Consider the following 24,316-nt stretch of genomic DNA (forward strand, 5'->3'; position numbering starts at 1 on the left):
CCCAAAGTTCCACCTCCATCTCTGAAACCAACCATACTCTGTACCAAACATCATCTACAAAGATTTCGAACACCTTTGGGATCGATTCTGGTTCCACCCCTTTAACTCTCACCTCCACTACTCGAAAATCCTGTAGGTTGCATTCTTCTAGCACTCCCCCCAGCATTTTTACCAGGTTTTCTAGGATTAATCTATTCCATAGATGAAACGGGAGTCCAAACATTTTCTACGTGAAGCTCCCTCTGAATGGCTCCACCTCATTACACAAGGGTTTCCATTTCTGAACATAAGCCAATCCCTCTTCCCACTCGAAAGCTGTGAATCCCCTGTTGACACCATCTCCGACACTTAGTATTGCCTTCTGATTTGAAAATGGCTCCAAAGTAACCTCCGAGTCAATCTGCAAGTTATTCACTACCTCATACAACAGCTTCCTCCAGTCTTGAACATCCTTACTGGTGGAGACCACCATTTTCTTCTCCCATTCGTCCAGTTCCACCTCAACCCAAACTTTTAGTCCTCTGTTTGGAAACACTACGGCCTTGCCGCAGCTAAAAGAACTTTGCTTCAGTGCCTGGAAAGAGGACTCAGGGATATCCTTTTTGCTGCTCTGTTCTTTTTCTTTGTCTATTTGCAGGTGATTAGCCGTAGCAAGGAAACTCTGCAACTCCTCCGCAAATAGCCTTGACTTTGCTTCCCTTCCGATATACAAACCATTCCTTTTGGTCACCAAAGTGTTCTACGATAGTGATGAACCACCCTTTATTATTCCATCTGAGTTCCATTTCATATTTTTTCTTTTCCAATTCCAGTACATTCCTCCACCCTACGGTTTTTATGGACTGGAGTACACCATCGATCAAACCTTTCAACCAGTGAACAGCTTCCTCAAAAAGAATTATCGTCGCCCTTCTACCCTCTCTTACCTTTAGCAGATTCTTACTTTTAGATTTTCCACCTTCCAGGAGAAACCTCTTTGCTTCAATATCCAACCCAGTCCTCCATCTATTCACCACCTGAAATTCCTGTTCGTTTTCTCTTCCCATCACCTCCTGTTCATTTTCCACCTCCCCTTCAATCAACTCCAGAATAATGCCTTGTGATTGTTGTCCGCATGAAACATCAGGAGGTATTTTTAGAGCCACCCACATTCAGAGGCAAGGTTTTTAAAACCCGATCGGACAAGGAACCATTATGGGTCTAGTTCCCAGGTCGAACAGTATGACCATCTGATCTGGATGGATGGCCGCCCACTGACAAAAAAAATAAAAAATAAAAAAACGACCAAAACTGTTGTCTGGGTTCAGTTTCAGTTGTTCGATGGCCCAAATCAATAGTTTGCTGACCAAATCAATGGTTTTTGGCCATAAGACAATTTTTGGGTGAAACGGAACAATCAAGTGACCAATTGCTGGTTTTTGGTCCAACCATCTGGGTCCGGTCCAATTTTGAAAACACTGTGCAGAGGTTCTTGTTGAGGCATGGTTATAATGAACGACAACCTATTAGCCCCACAAGATATTCCTGGTGTTTGGCATGGATGATATAATAATGCTGACCAATTAGGCCGTAGCCTAAAAATTTCTCATTTAATTTTTGTATTGTACCGACTTGCAAGTCCAGTCCAACGATTCATCTATCAATAAGACGACATACTATAGAGCAAGTCGAGCTTCTATTTCCAAATTCGAAGTTTCTAATTCTGTATGGATTTTTTCATAGGTAGTTTGATACTTTGATTGCTAAAAAAAGTAACACCATCACCATGGTTTTCAAACTTAAACCATAAATGCAATGAAGCTCAAAAGAGTAAACAGGAAACATTCCTTTTCTCTGTTTTGAAGGATTGAAAACCCTCGCCTTCTCCTGAAGACAACAAGATCAGCATCCAAAAAAATGTAGAGCTTCTATCCTGCTGTCCAGTCTCTTGGTGTTGAAAAGAAGTACAAGACATACAATCAATAAATTACCATATTCTCCAAAATCCTACCTCTTTCCTTTTATGTACATGGGCAGCCGTTGTTTGTGGATGTGGATCGGGTTAAGGGAGCACCCCGTGTAGATGTCAATGAATTTACACAGAACCGCCCCCACTGTGCATATCTTCAATATTATATTGCAAAACACTGACAAGAATCTAGCCTGTTGCTGATGTTGGTGCAGACATGGACATAGATAAAGTGATAGGATGGTCGGCATCAACTTCTAGATGATTACTTCCGTGGGAAATACCATCAGTCTTGTCCCCTCCTGCTCCAGCACCATCCCCACCACCTTCGTTTAGATCTCTGGTGGCTGAACTTGAAAGTCTCTGCTTCCTCAGATACATGTCAGTTGCATCTTGGATCATCCTTAGCATACTGGCAGATTCTGAAACAGAAGGTGGTTCATCCTCCCTTTCTGGCTGGATGTTCAGATCAATTTGGCCTTTAAGAGGTGAACAGGAGGGTTTCTTCCTGTTTGAATCCTCCTCAGAAACCCCATTTTCTGATTGTTTCTGGTTTGGACTGCTATTTCTTGCATTACTGCTCACTGGTGGATCATCTTCCTGAGTTGTCTTCTTAGGTAGGTGAATCTGCTGCTGCTTTTTGCGAGCTGTCTCTGCTTCCTTCTCCGATTGTCGCTTCTCCCGCCGTAGCATGAGGGTGCGGAAGCGGCGTTTGACGGTCAGGCAGACATTACATGTGCATGTCTGTTTATGCTTGGGGCCCTTCCCACTTGGAGGCTGGATGCAGACAATGCATGTGCACCCAGGCCGATGGCGAGGATGCTTTGTAGTTGGCTGAGCAGATGGAGGCAGTGCATCACCTTCTCCCATAATGGCAAGGTTTGCAAGAGTGTCAAGCCCATCTGATGCTTCAACAGCATCTTTGTCTTGTTTGGCAGCCTTGGTTCTCTTGGAAGCAGCTGCCAAGTCATAGATACAACAGTTTGTCAAATATTGCTCTACTGGCTTTGACAAAATCTGGGAATGCAGTACAAGTCTACAAAAAAATAGTAATAGAAGCTTTTAACAGGTCCTTTGGGATCAAAATCTGCCACAAATATGTTAGGCAGTAGAAGACAAATAGTTAAGAAAAAAATACAAAGATGCATAACAGGTTCTACTTACTGGATTTTCCAGAAGAAATAATCTCTTCAAGCTGCTCCATGCTTAATTCCTGTGCTGAATTACAAGACCTGGTAAACACATACAAGCATCTGAGCAAAAGTACAAACAGTGGTTATGGTTTCCTTCCTCTCTCTCTCTCTCTCTCTCATATAACAAAGAGGATGGACAAGGTTAGGAACAGGGTTAATTTCAACAAGATCAGGGTCAGAGTAACCCCTAGTGCATTATCATCACCCATCTCCAAAGGAGACAACAGTACTAAAACATAATATCAGGAATTATGAAGAGGAGATATTCCTACTCCCCTAAATCTCATCTATCTTAAATTATGGACATGCATCAAAGAATCAATGTCCATAGAAAAGGAAATAGCATCTCTTTTAAACTAACCAACAGTTTGATCCCATGCACCATCCTAGAAACCAATGGTCTAAAGTATATCCAATCAAGACAAGGAAACTTGCTTAAGTGGGGAAAATATGGGAAGGAAACCATATTTCCTATAAGAAACAAACACCAAATTGTCCTGACAAACAATATGAATTGCCCAAGGTCTATGTTCGAAATGCATACCTTTTTGGATCCCATGAGTTTTTGGAACAGGTCCATCTGGATGGAAGAAGTGCATCAAAGGGTAGTTTACGCCACTTAGAACAGTCTTCACACTGAGCCCATTGGACCTTATCACTAACATAGATGAAATGTAGCATTGGCATTCACTTGTAGAAAATATACAAAACCAATGAAGTTTTGAGATTGGAAAAGAAAAGCATTAACTGTTTCTTAATGAGAAAGGAGGTACAAACTTGAGATGCTGTAACCAAAAAAAAAAAAAAAACCACAAACAAGCAAACAAAAAGAGTTTAGCACTATTAAAAAGTCTGGATTGCATTAACATCATGTTCAATATGTAATAGATCTAAACTCTTTGTGCCCAATTTGTTTGTATCCATGCCAGCATGCACTTTATACATTGGTAGTTTACAAGTTACTTATTCAATGCGTGACTTATTCAGCGTGCACTTATAAAACAGAAAATAGAAAGTATCAAAATACATGAGTAAATGTCATTGAATTGCTTTATGGATGGTAGATGCAAAAACACAGCAATGTCAACAAGTGATAAGTGATAACATGAGCTGCCAACAATATTACTCTTATGTTAAGAATAGAACTATGTTCATATTCCTATGAAATGTTATTGGCAGAAGAATTCTCATGATGCAAGAGTCTTTGTCATCTTTCTTTGTGTTAACGAATCAAGTATCCTGAAAGCATTCAAGTCTTGTAAAATTCTTCTGTTAAATAGTTTTCAAAATTTTTCTAGAGTAAAGATGATCTTTTGGCTTCTTTCTTTGGCTGTGGAATTTTTTGGGGGTCCTTAAAGATGGTCACATGTACAAACTTTTTGCACAGTATTCCTTGTATACATGTAAATTTTATTTTTTACTACAGTACTACTTCCTGAAGAAAATATTTCCGGCAAAACAGCAATTTCAATGAAGGATATAGCATCTAAACATTTCGAGTTCAACTAAATCTAGGACAGTAAATGGATTGGATTTAGATTTAATCCAACTCAGCTTCATTTTTTTTAAGCAAACAAAAAAAAAAAAAGTTATTTACTTTTTAAACTTATATATAATAAATTAATATAAATATGAAATATAGAATTTATTATGTTCACAATATATAAAATTATATATTTATATTAAATCAATATATATTATAATATAATCAGATTCAAATTTTAATCGGATCAGATGTCACTTTCAGAGTCTGTTCACAGCCCTAACTAAATCTATGACTTAAATGAAACCAACATTCTTATATGACATAGGTGAATAATTATCCAATTATGGATAGAAGTCAAATCATATAATTGCACGTTTTTCCCAAGGAATGACTGAATAACAATAAAGTGTTACCTTCCCAACCAAATATTATGAAATTAATATTATAGAAAATTATTGAGGCAAATTCTACAATACCCACAATAATTCCATTAATGAATATCAATTTATAAACATATGGAAACATAAATTCTATAGCAAGATAGTAAAGAAAATAATCACCAACCATAAGCAAATTTACAACTGTAACCAAGAAAATAGCTTTCTTAGCCAAACATAATGAGAATGAAAAAAGGATGAAAATTACCCCTGATTAGTGGTTGCAAAAATTGTCGGCCTCCCAAGTACTGGTGCTTCCTGTAAGAGACAATCATATTAAACATACAAGAGAGATTTTCTTGCTGCTGTCAGTTGTTGCACTTGAAAAGGCTAATTAAGACAAATGTTTTAAAAAGGACACATAGCTCACAAGCAACACTCATTTTGTGAGCTGCACCTTACCTGACCCTAGGTGTGCTTCATCAGTTATACTTGATGTTATCTCATCATTAATATAGTTGTGCACTGGTTGAAGAAAATGGAAAATTTTAGATCCTATTCTACAAACAAATTAATCAGGGATTGGTCCATAGGGACAGCTACTGCATCTAGAAGAAATTTGCCTCATATAGTTTGGAACCTCCTCCCCTGTTGAAATACATCAAATTAAACTTTGATGGCTGCAACTTGGGCAACCAGGGGATATCAGAAGTTGGAAGCACATTCAAAATCATATGGGAGATATGTTGAACGTCTATTCTAGATCAATTTGGAATGACAACTTAATTTAAGAAGAGTACTTATCATAAAAAAAAAAAAAACCTTCGAGCAGAGCTTTCACTCAATGCTTTAAGGTTTGAGGCTAAGTACCTCCCTAAAGCTAGCATCTAGCAAGGTCAGAGGAAGACAAGGACACCAAAGTGGTAATAGGGTGGATGATAGAGTAGTAACTGTTCCTTGGCTTTACAAGTATATTTTATTGGAGATTGGATCATTAACTTACAATGTGAATATCTCATTTGGATGAATTAGAAGATCAGCAAACTCCCTAGAAAATGGACTGGCAAGAGAGGGGGTAAACAGAGCAGATTTGTAAACTGGACTTACCAATGAAGGGTAGGCAAAAGGGACTTTCACATTGTATTCACAGAGATCATGGTTGTAATTCCAGCATTCTGATTTTCCTTCTTTACTTTCCCATTGTACTACTGTACATATTTTATTAATTAAGTTACCTGAATAAGTTAAATGATATAAAGTTTTCTTTCATTGGTCATTGATGGTTGACTCAACTCAGCCTTGATCCCAATTATTTAGGACTGGCTACATGAATCCTGTCCTTCTATTTTTTCTATCAAGAGAAATGTTTTTAGTCAGGTATTGATCAGAGAAGTTTTTGTGTTTATACTTCAAAGTTTCAGCCCATGCAAAATGATTTGCAACTTCTAGATCAGACTAGTCTGTCTACATAATAATGTTGTTAATTTAGGACTTTTAGGCCCTGTTCATTTAGACCCCGTTTGCTTTTCAATAAGTTACTTACCCAGGTAAATACAATTACCTGGGTAAGTAAGTGTATTTACCCATGTTCTTTTATTTCCCAAGTAAAAAAAGGAAAAGACTATTTTAGCCATAAAAATTCATTATTGAAAGGGGCATTTTTGTCCCATTCAAGTGTTGGAAACTTTCTCCCCCAGGTGGGAAAGTTATTTACCCACCTAGGAGATGGGTAAATAAACTTTCCCTGGTCCCCACATTAATCTGAACAAAGAACATGGGATTCTTGGTCAATGGGAACCAAAATTCCATTGACCTACTTTCCCCCCTCTCAAAATTCAAAAAAAGAATGCCCCCTTAGTGGTAAATAAGCTTGGGAAAGTTGGTCAATGGGTATCTTTTTCCCATTGACCAACTTTACAATGTTCTTTTTGCATTTACTAATGGGCCCTACGGTAAAATAAGCTCCACTTCCTTGGGTAAAACTTACCCATCTCCTAGGTGGGTAAGTAACTTTCCCACCTAGGGGAAATTTTATAAAGCATAATGGGACAACATTAACCATTTTTATATTAGATTTTTATGGGTAAAAATGACATTCTGTTACTTGCTTGGAATCTTAGAAATCAAAAGAACATGGGTAAATGCAGTTACCCAGGTAAATGTTACCCATGAAACATTTACCTGGGTAAGTTCCCTTAACCGGGTAAGTTACAAGGATGCAAAACGAGGCCTTAGTAGGGACTGGCTCTCAAGGTGATTTTACTATTAGAAATTTGTTCAGAAACTCTAATAGCCAAAATGTCATCTTTGCATTCTATATATATACAAAAGCAAGCCTATATAAGCCTTTAGAGGTGAGAAAAAAGCCTATATAAGGCCATGAAAGAGAGTCATAAAACTGAAGTATACAATTTGGCCATTTTTGTTAGATTCCTACCTGAGAAGTCCTGAGTATTGACTACTCAAATGTGTAATATAATACTAAATAAATCAAGATGCTGATCTAATGAACCCAAAAGGTTCCTATTTTCTCAAAATTACCTATGCTTCTGATGCTTTCTTATTTCTTCTTTATCTTCCTTTTACTTTTCCAAGATCATTTGGAATGTCTTCTAAACCACCGTATATCAGTTTCCATTTTGGGTCCACGGCCATTTTTTTTATCAGCAAAAGTTTATTGGATTAATTAATTATAAGAGAGATAATAGTACACCTTGATGACCATAAAATCATCCCAAGTATGTTTGCTAGGTTACATAGAAGCTCAAAACAACTGTTGCCTTTCCACTCCTTGTTTAGCAAGGGAATCAGCTAACCTATTTGCACACCTTCTAACCCACTTGAAATTAGCATTTAGTTCTCTTGCAAGCCTTTCAACTTCCCTGTAAGCATTCTTGAGGGTCCAAGGGATATGTTTATTACATCTCGCCCAAGAACCTTTGAATCCCCTTCCACCTCCATCAAAGTTCAATTTTACTTTATATCCCCTACAACAGGATATAAAAACACTACTTCAGCCAACTTTCTTCTTCCCAAGAAAGAGAAGGGGAAAGATCATGTGGAAATGAATGAAAGCAGCCATGTTATAGATAATTTGGGAAGAACAAAGTCCCAGACACAGAATACTTTCAAACAAAATCCAATCTCATCATCATCCAAGCCTCATCTCAATTCCAAGCGGTTGGCTTCAAACAAAAGCCAAACTAAAGGAGAATTAATTGGGGTGATAAAAATTAGGGTCATTGACTGGATCAAGACCATTGAGGAATTCTCTTGATTCATAATGATATCCTAAGAGAATGGTCAGTGGTGGCATCATCATCTTCCAGGAAGAAGCAACATTACATGGACAGCACCATCGCAGGGGCAAGCTGCAATGGTCCGACACTTTATAGAAAAATGAAATAGAAAGTCTCACATACCACGGTGTAGCATAGTTTGTATATCTTTCATATGTCAATAATACAATTATGAGTTACTGATAAAGAAACTGGCATACCTCATATTCTTCGAATTCATGGCCCTCGATTACTACAATACTGGGTGCATGGTTAGGAGGTGGGCGGAGCAGTCCTTGAGCTTCTTCCCATGTTAATTTGAGCTCTATCAAGTCCTCATTTTCAATCCGTAGGCGTTTACTCTTCGAGCCAAGGGTGCTGCTTTTCCTCTTACTTGGGATAGAAGCCTTGGCTCCAGGCACATCTTTTGCTATGTATCCAGATTTATCAACCTTAGACCAAGTGCTTGCTGGATCTGCTGATTTAACCTGGTTGATTGAGGAATAACTAGTTGATTTTGAATTACCCTTTAAATGATGAAGAAGAGTTGAAACATTTAAGTTTAGTTTTTCTATTTAACCTCTCCATTTGCAGAGATACCACTCCCAGATTTATGTGTTTGATTATCCTGTCAATAAAATATAACATAAACAAAATTTAGTAAATTTTCAAAAAAATTATTTTATACTGCACAAAGAACAAACTTGTAAATGGGTAGGCACGAGTAATTAATGAAGCAGAAGACCTAGAACAAACCAATATTAAACAGGGGTAGCAATTTCTGTCTAAATCCGTTCAACTGACCCACTTACAAGAAGGTGGATATGAAGATTTCATTTAGTGGATTCCATATGGGTTGAAGACCCAGAAAATTGAGTTTACATGGGTGGATTTGGGTTTGGTAGCACCCCTGATGTGCTCTCTATCCCAAACAAACAAAAGTAATAATCTGCCCCTATCCTTCCCATCTATTCTCTCTATCTCCTCAGATCAGCTGATGCAGGTTAAGTCACAATCATGTTAGGCTATACAAAAATTTGTGTTAAACGGGTTTACAGATTAAAAGTGTATGCTTTAACACAATCCACACCTAACCCATCCAGTTGCTAAAACAAAAGCCTGTGAACTATATGAAATTCACTTATCACTAAAGTTGGTACTTAAAAGTAAGGATCCCAATGTGGCAAAGCCAGTTTTGGCCTCTACACTCCTAATCACAAATCAAAGAGAAATGTACAAGCAATTTTGAGAGCTTCAACATAAAAGCATGGTGCACTCCTAACAGTAGTACTACCTTCCATGCCACATCACCTTTTTCTTAAATCCAGAACAGAAGGGCATTTCTTTATCTAGAAGGATGCAAGGAAATTGTACAAGAGCATGAAGCTGACAATCCAATGATTCTGTTAGCATTAACCCAGGTTTAGATCAGTGCCTGGGCCTGGAGTCTGCCATAAAAGCTGTTCCCTAGCTACTCCAGTCTTAACCAAAGCGTCAGTCTCTTAAGTTAGACAAGTGAGGTGTCCATTTGAACGAGCAGTTCAGATTTGATGCTTATCTATATTCACAAAGCAAGTTCCATTCCAACAGCCCCAGCCATGTGTCAAAGGTAAATTCATCCTTCTAGGTCTTTCTATATTTATTTAATGTTTGGAATTTATTCAAGAAAATTCAAAACAATTGAACACGGCCTCAGTTGATCCCCTATCTGATTAATAGTATGCATATGGCTGAAATAAGACAAATCATAAGAGATCTAGGTCACCTGGAATCCTTTAAACATGTACACTTGGATACCCAGAAATAGAATCCATGTGATTCATGTATTCCCACAGAGGTGATTATTTTGGTGCTGGTGATAATGCACAATTAGGCAACTTAATTTCTTTTTCCCTTTCCCACCACAAAAAAGAAAAAGAAAAGAGAATGGGAAGAAAACTTCATAATGGTCGACTAATATCCATGTTACATGAAAACTTCATAATGGGAAGAAAAGAAAATGGGCACCACATCTGCATTGGGCACATATAGACACTGATGCAGACATGACACTTGAGGGGACTCTTCCCTCTGTCAAATCAGTAATATGTGACTAAAAAGCCTCAAATTCTTGGGGTAAAATGTTGACATGAATTGTGAATTTTCTAATACTTGATAATTAACTATAATGATTTATAAATTGTTTAACTTGCTTAGTGTTTTCACAGAATTTCACTCAATCTGACACAGCTACAAAGCCTCAGACTCAGGGAATTCCAAAAAAAAAAAGATTCAGGGGTTTCTACAGTTATACTCTAAATTTAAGATTTATCTTTTAGTGATTCATTCTTATGTTGGTAGTTAAGTTGGGTGAAGACCCTGGAGGATTTCCAAGGCTTCTCAACAAATGACATTTTGAGAACTTGGAAGGAAGTGGCTTTATCGGCTCAAGCCAAGGAAAGAGTAAATATGGAATGGAGACCCCCAGCAACCAACTTTGTTAAACTCAATTTTGATGGGAGCTATATTGGTAATCAGGTTGCGGCTGGGCTGGGAGGGGTGTTCAGAGATACAGAAGGAAAGGTTTTAGCACTGTGTGGGTTACTCCATGGGTTCAAATTTGCTAAGCAATTCAGTATCACGGACAAGATGTAGCTCCCAAATTCCATAGGTCTATAGACATACTTTTCGGGAAATAGAAAGCATATCAAAGGAGCTGAATGTTGTCTTTAAATGGGTGAGAAGATCAGCAAATGGGATGGCGGGTGTTTTGGCCAAACAAGGGACAGCAAGGCACCAAATGTTTTGGGCAAAATTACAAATTATAATGTGTCTTTAAGGTGGAAATACCCACCTATTGTAATACTTGAAATTGATATTAATAAAATATTTTTACTGATCAAAAAAATCTTTATGTTAAATAAACAATGAAATAATCAATGGGAAAAAACTAATTATAGGTAGAACCATAAATGAATTTATTTGTAAAAACCTAGGAGTAGCTTCAATAGGTGATAAAATGAAGGGAAGCAGACTAAGATGGTTTTGTTGTCTAGAGAGGACCATCTGCAACAACAGTAAGAAGTGGTTTGTTACAAGTTGAAAGGAATAGAAGAGTTAGGTGCAGCCAAAAAAGGACATGGGTTGAAGTAGTAAGAAATGATTTAAAGGCTCATAATTTAACAATGTATATGACACTGAACAAGTATGAGAATGATGGTTCACATTTGAGAGTGGCCACTTTATGAAAAAAAAAAAAAAAAAAAAAGAAAGAAGAAAAAAGGAAAAAAATCCATAGGTTAGGCCCATATCTAGTCTACCCCTCCCAAGACCCCAGATAGCTGGGACCAACATTGGGTAATAGCCCTTATAATGGCAGAACAAGATTCATGTATCTGACCCCATATAGCATAAATCAAGTATTCATATGTGCAGGCCAACTGAGTTCAGCAAATAAGGAGTACAAAGTGCTTCCATGACATAGTATCAGACATCAAAGAATTGCAACTCTAAGATTGGCAACAAAAGAAGCAGTTGTATGAACCAAAGTTCAAAGTATCGACATAAGTCGATACTTATCGGCCTGTATCGGTGCTTTTTTTATGTTTTATTTATTTTTTTTCAGAACCGGTTCAGAGGGGTCAGTTTAAGTCCCGGCTACCCTCTGAACCATGGTCTGACTCGATACAACCCCTGTAGGTGTATCGGGAAGCCACCGTCATCATACGTATCAATACTTTGAACCTTGGAATGAACTATCAGTGGTATTCTCCATATTACGATCTCAAAATGAAAACTAGACACTAGACTACTTTATGATGCTATACCTGGTCAGCTGGAACACTAGAAGCCTTTCTGAATCCCATAACCAGTTTTCCTTCTGGATCAATCCGACTGAATGTTACTGAGAAAGAAAATTAACTCTCAATTACAATTTGAGGAAGTTAATTATATATTAATAAAAAAACAAGCCAAAAATGGAGAAATGGAACCAAATAGATGAACAAGAAAAATAAAACTCATGGATAATATATCATGCCAATGTTGCATGGAGACCTTATTTCTTTTTCAATTGCCCAAGTAATGTGTCACCCCAAGCCAACTAGTGCCAAACTCCCAAATCCCATGTTGGACTCCTTAGAGCAGGAGCAGATGAATTACAGAATTTTCCAATCAAGTTTTCTCTCCAAAGAGGCAAATCTTGGAGCTCAGAACATGGACATGACCATCTATGTTTGTAATGCATTTGTTCATTGCAAGATTCAAATGATCCCAAATACTAGATTCAAATGCACAAGACATCAGTAATTACTTAATTATTAAAATAAAAATTGGGTAATGGTCATCTCTAATTGTTGTTGTATTTGTCTCCAATCTGTAGTTTTTAGCTCACAAAGCCAGACTCTTTAGCATACATTTTATTACAATTTCTGCAACCTTATCCATGCATGAGTTTTTCCACCCAATTAAAACTCAAAGAAAGGCACTGTTATATTATCAAATTACACAAGAAAGTTGAAATTTTAGCATAAACTAGAAATCAAAGAGGGAGAAAACATGTATTGTAGCAGTATCCCAACATTACCAACAAAATAATCTAAAGACTAAAATAATGATGGTACAGGTAATGATTATGAGGTTCCTGAACTGGCACAATGTGGTATGCGAGTGCTGAACTGCTACTTGTAGATGATAACGGCGTCCTATTACCGACAGATGAACAGAAGCATGGAAGGGGAGTTCTGAAAAACTTAACTCAAGGCCAATCAAAGTGTCTAAGAAACAACTCCCAAGAATTAGTTTCCACTTAAGTTAATAAATACCTGTATCACCTGCTTGCAACTGCATTGACTGAATACAAGGTGTAACCCCTTCTAGAACATACATCCTGCTGTTATTATTTGGCCAGAAACGGAACTGGAATACCCATTCCTTGCCTTTTGCATCCTGGACTTTTAAAGGCAACCCTTCAGGTTGAGAAATTGCAGGGAAGTAAGCCTGTTTCATAGCAAGTGTATATTAGTAACAATTTCATTTGTAACGGAAGAGATATACCACATAATACCTTCATATAATTTAATGAAGAGCCACTTCTCAAAACGTATAATGATAATCTAATAACTGAAAGCAGAGGTTTTGTTTTTTCAGAATAGAGCAGCAGTTTAATAATACCCAATAATGCCCCCCCTGGTAAGCCAATCTGATCTTTTAACCTTTATAATAATGGACTCCATAAAGAAAATAAAATGCACCAAAATATCATTGTAGCTCTAAAGCCAACAACAGCACAAGAGCATAGAATAATTCAAGGAAAAGGCCTATCACAAAAATAATTCAAGGAAAATGCTTAGTTCTATAGCCATAGGACCCAAAATTGTCATTCATCCAATTTTCAGGAAGGCCACCTACCACGTTGAAACATGACTACAAATGTGTTCACTTTACTCCATATGCATTTGAACAATCAAAGGTCCTACTGGGTATCTCTAGAAAAGCTGTGAAACTAATCCATTACTTAAATGTGTTCACTAATCCATTAATAATCTTTTTTAAGATACTGGGGAGGAAGGAGTGAAAATTTTAAAGATTCTAATGCCGCCTTTTCAGAACCTGGGAAAAGCTATATAGGTGGAATCAATATGGAGGAAATGGTGATGGGATTTATGGAGGTTTTGGGCTGCTCGGGGGGCAAAATCATACTAATAAAATCAACCTTGGCTAACCTACCCTTTTTTTGATGAATAACTTTAAACTTTTATTAGAAAGATATCAAATATAAACAAGCAATACAAGAATCTCTAGGAGAGGAGTAAGATGTGCAACCTCTCACATTTTTTTATCAATAGAAGCAACCTCTCACATATTTAAAACATTTAGATTACAGATCAATATGAGCCAGTACAACTGATCCCTAGTTATCTCTTGCTTGGCTAAAGTATTTTCCATCCCATTAGCCGATCTTCTAACCCATTGAATCCTCAAGGTCATCTTGTTAGTTAACCAGTTAAACTTCTTTATCTCAACCCTGCAAGTCCAAATTACAGAATCTAGCTTCTTTAACCATCCCACTATTAGTGTTGAATCTCCTTCAATAACCAACTTGTCCAAGTTCCCAAGTTCAACTCTTTATCTATCTGTACCACTTGAATTACTGAAAGAAATTCAGCCCTGAACAAGTCTGCCATGCCCCCGGGCCCGAAAACAATGCAACAACACGGTTGTCCTTATTTCTAAAAACACACCCCACTCTAGAAGGGCCTCGATTGCCTTGGCTACTACCATCTAATTTCAATTTGATAAAATCTTCCTGGGGAGATGCCCAAACAGAAGATATCAGCTTCTTTTTTGAACTTTTTTCCACTTCAACCCAATTCCTCCATATATCATCAATGGATACATGAGAGAAAATATCCATTGTTCTAATCCAAAAAAAAAAATTCTAGTATTCCTTTCTTCCCAAATTGTCCAGATCATGCCCTTGAACATCTCCACATAACCCTGTCCCTTTTTCTAGGCCACACAAAAGTGGTTGGACAAAAAAAGTCTGTTCAACTCTGTTCACAAGTTCCACCTGCACCCAAACAACAAAAAAAAAGCCAACCCCAAATGCCTACAACAAAAAGGACAGGAAATTAGTAAGTGATAAAAACTCTTCCTATTAGCTTTGTAAAGTATACGCCAATTTGGGGATAGACACAGATAAGGTCTTCTTTTAACCTACCCACTTACTATTTGTCAATTTTTAGGTCCCCTGCTAGTGTTGCTAGAGTTGTGGAGAAATTAATGAGGGACTTCTTGTGGGATCCAGGGGACACTAAAAGAGACCATTTGGTTAATTAGGATCTAGTCTGTTTAAATAAAAGGGAAAGGGTCTAGGTTTCAGAAGATTGAGAAGTAGAAATGCTTCTCTCCTTGGGAAGATGAAGGGACTAGAATAGCTAGGAGCAGACCAGAAAAGGACATCAGTTGAAATAGTAAGAAATTATTTAAGCACTCATACTTTAAAAATGGATATGGCATTAAACAGAACAAAATGGTGAAATAGGATTCATGTAGCCAACCCCATATGGTTGGATTACAGATTAGATGATGATGACGATAATTGATTTTTTGCTTGCTAATATGTATAGACTAATAGCTAAATATTCTGTCGACTTAAACGCTTACGAAAAGAATTGCCCTATCACTACTTAAACTCCCCTAAAAAAAGGCTAAAATTCAATAAAATGTAAAACATACAATGATACTAATCAAAACTATGGAAACAAAATTAAAAAGTAGATTGAAAATCCCACTTTTGCTAAACAGTAAAGAATTTTTTCAACCATAAAAGAATAAAATATATAGGTACGAGCTATTAGAACAACCATAAGTAGTAGTGGTTGTTGGAAGTAGCCCAGGTAGCCCACCACCTCAGCAAGACTAGAAACATTCTTTCAACCTTTCCTCTGCAAAGAAGTAAAAGAGAGGTTTTTTTGTATGGGGAGTGTGACGATTTCAGTTTCAGATCTTAACTTGATGTAGAAAAGAAGTAAAAGAGAGAGAGAGAGAAGAAGAGGAGAAATCGAAGAAGAAGAAAAAACCTGTTCGAACCCAAGAGAAGAGAATAGTTCTAATTCTCCCTTAGGTCGGCCAGGATATATAGATTACTATCATGAATAGAAAAAGACTTCTATGCCCCTATTTAAGTTGGGACACATCAGCACTCACTAAAAGACATAACACCCTATTAATAAAACTTAAATTGACTATTCTACCCTTCTTTACTCGACACTAACACTCCCCCTCAAGCTGGAGAGTATATATCATATAGTCCCAGCTTGTTACATATGTAATTCACTCTTGCCCGACTCAACCCTTGGTGAACAAGTCTGCCCATTGACTCCCTGTATTAACATATGCTATACTTATCATTCCACTAAGAACCTTTTCTCTCACAAAGTAACAATCAACCTCTATGTGCTTTGTTCTCTCATGAAAAACTGGGTTAGAGGATATGTGAACTGTAGCTTGGCTGTCACAATATAGCTTCATGGTAATCGAATACCCCATCTCCTGTAGGAGATTTCTTAGCCACACTAGTTCACAAATTGTATGTGTCATGGCTCTGTATTTGGCTTCTGCACTACTTCTTGCCACCACGGTCTGCTTCTTGCTCCTCCATGTCACCAAGTTACCCCTAAAGAAAGTACAATAACCTGTAGTGGACCTTCTGTTAGATATAGATCCATCCCAATCAGGAGCTCCCTTCAAATACCTTACAATCCTTAGGACCACGTCCCAATGTGGAACCCGAGGATTCTGCATAAATTGACTCACCACACTCACTACAAATGAGATATCTAGCCGAATGATAGTTAGATAGTTTAGCTTGCCCACCAACCTTCTGTACCTTCCTAGATCTTCAAACTCCTCACTTGTATCACTGCTCAACTTAACATTCAATTCCATGGGTGTTTCCACTAGTTTGGCACCCAATAAGCTTATCTCCTCCAATAGAACAAATACATATTTCCTCTGGCACAAATTAATACCATACTTGGACCTTGCCACTTCTATCCCTAAGAAGTATTTCAATTTGCCAAGGTCTTTTGTTTGAAAATGATCATGTAGAAATGTTTTCAACCTGTCAATCCTGGGCCTACCACTACTAGTAATAACAATATCATCAACATATACCACTAACAAAATCTTCCCCGCATCAAGTCATAGCTGAATACTGAATGGTCAACCTGATACTGTTTCATGCCAAACTTCTTTATGACTTCACTGAAACTGCCAAACCAAGCACGAGGGGACTATTTAAGTCCATAGATAGCTTTCCTGAGCCTACACACCTTACCATCCTCTCCCTGAGCAACAAACCCGGGTGGTTGCTCCATATACACCTCTTCAAGAAGATCACCATGCAAAAAGGTGTTCTTAATATCAAGCTGAAACAAGGGCCAATCATGTATAGAAGCTAGGGAGATCATAACACAAACAGAACCAATCTTCGCAACAGGAGAGAAGGTCTATGTGTAGTCAATACCATATAACTATGAATAACCCTTGGCAACCAACCAAGCTTTCGATCTCTCAACACTACCATCAGGCAAATACTTGACCGTATATACCCACTTACATCCTACAGTATGCTTACCCGGGGGAAGAGTGGTGAGATCCCACGTATGATTATGAGCTAGAGCGAAGAGTTCTTCTTCCATCGCCTGACACCAACCTGGAGAGATAAGGGCTCCTTGGACATCCTTGGGAACAGAAACAGAAGATAACAACCAAACAAATTTTCGATGGGAAGGAGATAGGTGAGAAACAGAAACATAATTGGAGATAGGACGAAGGGTACAACTACGTTTACCTTTCTGCAGGGCAATGGGAAGGTCAAGGTCAGAAACGGGGGTGATGGTGCTGCGGAAGTCACTTCTGGATCCGTCGATAGTGAAGAAGCTAGATGGGTCGGTGCATGTCGATGCGTATACACTTGATGGATAGGTGGTCGTGCAAGAGGAAGTGGCACCGGAGGTGAAGACTTAGGTGCAGATAGAACAAGAGGAATGGGGTCCGCGACAGGAACTAGAAGCGGAAGGAAAGAAGAAGGGGAAGAGACATCAGACCCATAAAAGAATGGAACCAACTCAAAGAAGCTAACATTGGGACACAAAACAATGTCGAGAACTAGGATTATAACACTTGTACCCTTTCTGGGTCCTAGGATAGCCATGAAAGACACTTCGTAGATCATCTAGTTTGTCTAGTCCGGGACTAAGATTATGAACGAAGCATACACATCCAAAAACCTTAGGAGTAGGAGGAAAATGAGACAACGTAGGAAACAGAATAGTGAATGGAGACTGACCATCAAGGATGGACATAGGCATTCTGTTAATAAGGAAGCAAGATGTAAGCACTGCATCACTCCAGAAATGTTTGTGTACATTCATATGGTGCAACAGGGACTGAGCGGTTTCTAAGAGATGGCGATTTTTCCGTTCAGCTACCCCATTTTGTTGGGGGGTGTAAGAGCAAGAGGTTTGATGAATAATACCATGTTGTTCTAAATATTGCTAAAAGGGTGTATAAAAATATTCTTGGCCATTAACTGAATGTAGGATCTTAATGTGAATACCAAATCGAGTGCGGATTTCAGCATGAAATTTTTGGAAAGTAGAAAATAATTCACTTATTTCTTTCATAAGATAAAGCCATGTCATCCTTGAATAATCGTCAACAAAAATAACAAAGTACTTGTATCCATTGTGTGACACTACTTTATTTGGACCCCAAATGTGCAAATGGACCAAAGAAAAAGGACTCGACATACAATAATCGACTCTAGGACTGAAGGAAACCCGATGAAGTTTCCCATACTGACACGACTCACAATCCAAAGTAAAAAGATGAGTCAATGCTGGAACAAGTTGCTTAAGTGCTTTAAGAAACTGGTGTCTAAGTCTGCAATGCCACTGGAGAGGGGTGAGAGACGACTAAAGAGCTGTTGAAGAACCACCACCACCACTATCAAGGTAATACAATCCACAGCTTCATGCCCTCCACCAATCTTCATCCTCGTCTTGAGATCCTGAAATACACAAGATGAAGGGTAAAAGGTGATAGAGCAATTAAGAGACTTGGTCAATTTACTAACAGACATAAGATTAAAAGGAAATTTGGATACATACAAAACTGAAGACAAAAATAATGAACCAGTTTTAACATCACCAATACCACTTATGAAAGAAGTGGAACCATTAGCAAGAGTGACAGTGTTGGTTGTAGAGGATGAAGAAAGTGAAGATAACACACCTGGAACCCCAGTCATGTGATCGGAAGCTCCAGAATCAATGATCCAGTGGGAGGGTTTGGATGCCAGACAAGCCATACCTGAGTGGGTAAGCGTAGTTGTACTCGGCTCAGAAGTAGCCTGTATCAACCGCTCATATTCAGTACAAGAAATACTCACCATCTCCTGTCCGAAGGCATTTATAGGTGAAGGTGTCGGACTGGTCTATTGACTCCCTTGTTCCATATCACCACTTGCCACTGCATGATTTGCCCAGGATGACAGTGGGCCATGTAGATCATAGCAAAAATTAATAGTGTGCCCATCCATACCACAATGCGTACACTTTTTCGGACCATGATTACGTCCTCTACCACGAGCTCCCCCTGAATCTTGACCGCCAACATGCCCACCACCATGAATGGTACATGTGTCCACCTCTACCACCACGGCTTGGCTGGCCCTGATGAGCTACTCCTCTACCACCATGGCCGCCCCCTCTAGCCACCGCAAGGGCAGTCCTATCGGATATGGTGGGGTTCTCTAGAGAGCCAATAGAAATCCTCCAAAGGTGGGCAAACACCTCCTCGAGAGAGGGTAGGGCAGACCCACCTAGTATCTGAGCCCTCACTGGTTTATATTCAGGCTTCAATCCCACCAAAAATCTTGTTACATCAAGTTGCTCTCTGTTGTTGCTGAATTTTAACATCAGATGCAAGGGGGTGATGCACACTCAACTCATTCCTCAAATTTCTTAGACTAGCATAATACTCTTCAAGACTCTGGTTACCTTATTGTAGACTAAAATACTCTTGATAGAGTTGATATACTCCGGTGGTGTTATCCTGTCCTGAATAAAGCTTCCTTGCAATGATCCCAAATTTCCTTGGCTGTGTCTAAGAACATGAAATTTACACTAATCTTAGGTTCCATACTGTTCCACAGCCAAGTCATAATCTATGCATCTTCTTGTTCCCAATCACCATACTCCTGGGAATCAACTGGGGGTTTTTCTTCTCTTATATGTTTTGCTTTCTTCTTGGCTCTGAGAAACACTTCAATAGGTTTGGCCCAAGGTACGTAATTTTCTCCATTCAATTTAATTGAGGTCATCTGTACATTCAAGTAGTCTTGAGGGATCATAACCGACTTATGTTCATTATCTCCCATGGCTGTAATTTTTTTTTTTTTTTGTTTCAACCTGCCTTACCCAGTAATCACTACACTGCACTCCAACAACATTGTACATCACTCCTCAAGTTAATCACTCACCACCATAGGACAGACCATTGCTGAAACATACACTGTCACAGGTTTCAGCAATGTTAACCTCTACTATTGTCACTTTCGGCACCTCACAAACACATCACAGACAAGAGTACCACACATCTGCACCATACGACTGTTACTAATCTGAACCACACATCTGCACCTACCACAAAACCTACTATTGCAGCCCTCTTCATTCCATCGAGTAGAGGGTTCTCTACCAATCACCTGAAACCGCAGCTTCACACCCAACCGAACACATTAAAAACTCCAGAATGAAGATACGGCAACTCCTTCTCAGCCCTATTACGAAACTCCAAAAAAAGAAAAGAAAATTGAGAGATTACGAACAGAACAGATCTGAACTGACTTAACCTGGCTCTGATACCATGTGACGATTTCAGTTTCAGATCTTGATGTAGAAAAGAAGTAAAAGAGAGAGAGAGGGAGAGAAGAAGAGGAGAAATCGAAGAAGAAGAAAAAACCTGTTCAAACCCAAGAGAAGAGAATAGTTCTAATTCTCTCTTAGGTCGGCCAGGATATATAGATTATTAACATGAACAGAACAGATCTGAACTGACTTAACCTGGCTCTGATACCATGTGACGATTTCAGTTTCAGATCTTAACTTAATGTAGAAAAGAAGTAAAAGAGAGAGAGAGGGAGAGAAGAAGAGGAGAAATCGAAGAAGAAGAAAAAACCTGTTCAAACCCAAGAGAAGAGAATAGTTCTAATTCTCTCTTAGGTCGGCCAGGATATATAGATTATTAACATGAATAGAAAAAGACATTTATGCCCCTATTTAAGTTGGGACATATCAGCACTCACTAAAAGACATAACACCATATTAATAAAACTTAATTGACTATTCTACCCTTCTTTACTCAACACTAACAGGGAGAATTCTATCCAACATGATTCTTTATTGAAGACAGATGGGAATTATCGTCTTTCTATGTTTTATGTTTATTCAATTGTGTATACATTCTTATTTCTTTTTCAATGAAAACATTACCTTATCCTTGTAAAAGATAATTTTTTTTATAAACAATGTCATAAAGTTGTATTTAACAAGTTAAAATAACATCAATATACAAATGATCTTTGCAAAAGTATACAAACAGTAGGTGATTGGAATAGCACTATTTTTGAATCCTCTAATGATCAGTAGTTGTCTGTGCTCTAGGATGACCAAGAAACTTGTTATATAGGGGCCTCACCCCCCCCCCCCAAGTACTTACTATATTAACAAAATCATATTTTACCTGTGAATAAAAAATAAAGAAGATTCCAAAACAAACAATGGAACTCTCCACTACAAAGGTCCAAAAGATGCTTTAGCATAGCATGGCAATCATACATCTCTTGTAAAATTCTGCTTGAGTTAATGCAGCAGCAATCACCAGGTAGAACTGCATAAAACTCAACTTTTATAGAGGAAGCATCAGTAATCCAGACCCTCCTGGAGTAGGTGGGATGTTTTGGGATGGGATCCCAAGTCTCCTGGAGTAGTAGGTGGGATGCTTACCACTTTCAGCAATAGACTATTTGAGCTTAACACTCTCAAAACCATATCCAAGTCATGTGATATGAAATTTGTTGGACCAGTTATCAGATATAGACCATTTCTGAGCATGGAACTAGGGATGGACATGTCAATTATGAAGAAGCAATTGTTATTTCCATCAAGAAACTTTTTATCCTGTGTACTTTATCCATTCTTTATTCCTCTTTTACTTAAAAAATTTAAGTTTCAACAATAAGTCATGCCTCTCCTAAGGAAATCAAGAAACTTGTTATTCGTTATTCCTCTCCTAAGGAATTATCTTTAGATTTGGTCTATGTTGATCAAATATCGAAAAAAACAAAAATTTACTTTATAGTCATTTCAAAGTGTAGTTCAACCTCAAAAATAGAGATGTTTAACAATTCAATCATCAAAAGAAAAAAAAAATGTCTAACCTCTGCACATTTTTTGGGAAGCACTAAACGCCCAATCCGGCCTGCATCACTAGCACTTAACATCTTCTCAAACAATGGTGTGATGACAGCATTTTTGCTTTACCATGGTCAAGGTTTATAATTTGTTTTATAAGACATAATAATTATGACAATGAGAAGAGAACTCGTAGCAAAGTAAAAACAAAAGTAGAACAGGAGGTTCTATCAACTGTTAAACAAAATAGAAATTATTTCTACTGAAAAAAAAAAACCTTTTTACATGTGGCAGCTGAGGTGGAATGGAAAAGGTCATAAATCCATTAATCACCCCATGGTCATCCACTCATCTGTCAAGTGGCAGAAGTGGCATACCCTTTTGGTATTCTTCTCTTAAAAAGTTTAAAAAGAATTCCTTTAATGTGAAGTTTCTCCTAGCCATGCAGGTATGTGGCTGATGAATGACAAGTTTGGATTAGCCGCCATGTCACTATGTCATCCATCCATGAGTAAGAAACCCTGAATTAAAAGGAATTAGTTGTTATTAAAGATGGTTATCTTTGTTGTTGTCATATGATGCTAAAATGCAGCCACAATGTTTTACATCTGTTATCTGAAAATGCTAAGAAACAAAAATATTATTAATTAGTGGATACTCTCCAGAGATTTGTTGTAGCTCTTGATCTGTTATCCTTGGCCAGTATCTGGGAAGTAACTGATTCCTTCCTCGAGCATCCCCTCGAGGTCTTCCATTGCGTAATTGAGATTCGGTAGATGAATCGCCACCATTATTTGGACTAGCACAGATTTGCTTTGTCAATGGAGGTGGAGGGGTTTGCCGTTGTGATTGAGTTCCAGAAGTCTTAGTTGCAGCATTTGTGTCACTGGTTGAAACATAAGGTGCACCAAACCCAAAATGTGGAGTTGATGGTTCATCCTTTGGAATGGATGATGATAGTGAAATATTTACAAATGAACTTGGATGTATGTCATTGTTCATAGAAGTATCTCCTTTTCGTGTATCTGCTGGATCATTTTCTCCCTTATGGCGGTAGGAATGATGTGAGCCATCAAGATTCCCTTCTTCCCTGTGAAACGTAGTTAATCCAGCCAATGTGTCAATACCAGCATTACCATTTGCAAGTCTATCTGATGTGGGAAGCTTCAAGCTGCTTGATGCTAATCTTTCAGATGGATCATCAGACTTCTTCTTGTCCATTGCAGAGACAGCACCTAATCTGTCAACTTCATAAGGCAACCTAGGGTGCAACTCAGGCTGAGAAGTAGCAGTATTCCATAAATTGGGTGGTTGACGCCACTGTGCTGCAACTGCACTTGGACCTGAAGTATGACTCCAATTCTTGATTGAGAGGTCTTTAAGTCTCTCGGGAAGTGGTAGAGGCAGAAAAAAAGAGGATGGCCATATCGTGGATGCCTGAGAAAGAAAAGATACAAAATGTTAAACATAAGACCACATACCATTTCTCCACACAGATAAAGAAATAAGTTCAATAAATGGTTGAACTAAGTTGAAGCAATATGCAATCAATATCAGATTAGAAATAAGAAATTAATTAATGTTGATAACAATGAGCCAAACAATGACATCACAAACCATAATTGTAAAGGCACCAAGGAGAAGCTAGGGGAGAGGAAAGTGCCTTCTTGCCTAGGTGCCTAGGCAAATTATTATATTATTAGATAAGAAGGAAGACTAGAGGAGAAAAGGCTCAATCTTGCATCCAGCACAGAGGAATTAAATAAGAAGGAAGCACAGGGGACTATTGTTGACAAGGAAAGAGCCATGAGATGCAAATTAAAGAGAGAGTTGGAAGAAACCTTACTAAGGGAAGAAATCAGCTGGAAACAGAAATTTAGGTGCAAGTGGTTAAAAGAAGGGGACGGTAATACAAAATATTTTCATTCTTTGGAAAATGGGAGAAAGAGGAAGAACTATGTAACTAAATTGGAGATAGAAGGGCAGGAGATAACCAATCAAAGTGAGATTGCCAGGAGATTTGTAGATCACTTTAAATCCATCTTTAGAAGACCTTTGATTGAAAGAGTG

General features: G+C 38.1%; 1 protein-coding gene across 2 annotated transcripts in view; it reads right to left on the minus strand.

The window, feature by feature from the left end:
- Positions 1-1,766: 1,766 nt before the first annotated feature.
- The window catches only part of LOC104612604 (B3 domain-containing protein Os07g0563300-like), a 30,977-nt gene continuing 8,427 nt past the window's right edge, over positions 1,767-24,316 (minus strand). For both annotated transcript variants that reach the window (XM_019200307.2, XM_088894414.1), the window contains exons 5-14: positions 22,905-23,683; positions 22,273-22,369; positions 13,085-13,259; positions 12,089-12,165; positions 8,863-8,910; positions 8,504-8,770; positions 5,273-5,322; positions 3,686-3,799; positions 3,113-3,180; positions 1,767-2,907 (exon numbers count right to left, since the gene is read on the minus strand). In XM_019200307.2, the coding sequence (XP_019055852.1) occupies positions 2,138-2,907; positions 3,113-3,180; positions 3,686-3,799; positions 5,273-5,322; positions 8,504-8,770; positions 8,863-8,910; positions 12,089-12,165; positions 13,085-13,259; positions 22,273-22,369; positions 22,905-23,683 (2,445 nt within the window). In that variant the 3' untranslated portion in view covers positions 1,767-2,137. The remainder of the gene's footprint in view (positions 2,908-3,112; positions 3,181-3,685; positions 3,800-5,272; positions 5,323-8,503; positions 8,771-8,862; positions 8,911-12,088; positions 12,166-13,084; positions 13,260-22,272; positions 22,370-22,904; positions 23,684-24,316) is intronic.

The sequence above is a fragment of the Nelumbo nucifera genome, chromosome 1 (genome assembly GCF_055504915.1).
Source record: "Nelumbo nucifera cultivar China Antique chromosome 1, China Antique-T2T, whole genome shotgun sequence".
In the NCBI taxonomy this organism is placed as follows: domain Eukaryota; kingdom Viridiplantae; phylum Streptophyta; class Magnoliopsida; order Proteales; family Nelumbonaceae; genus Nelumbo; species Nelumbo nucifera.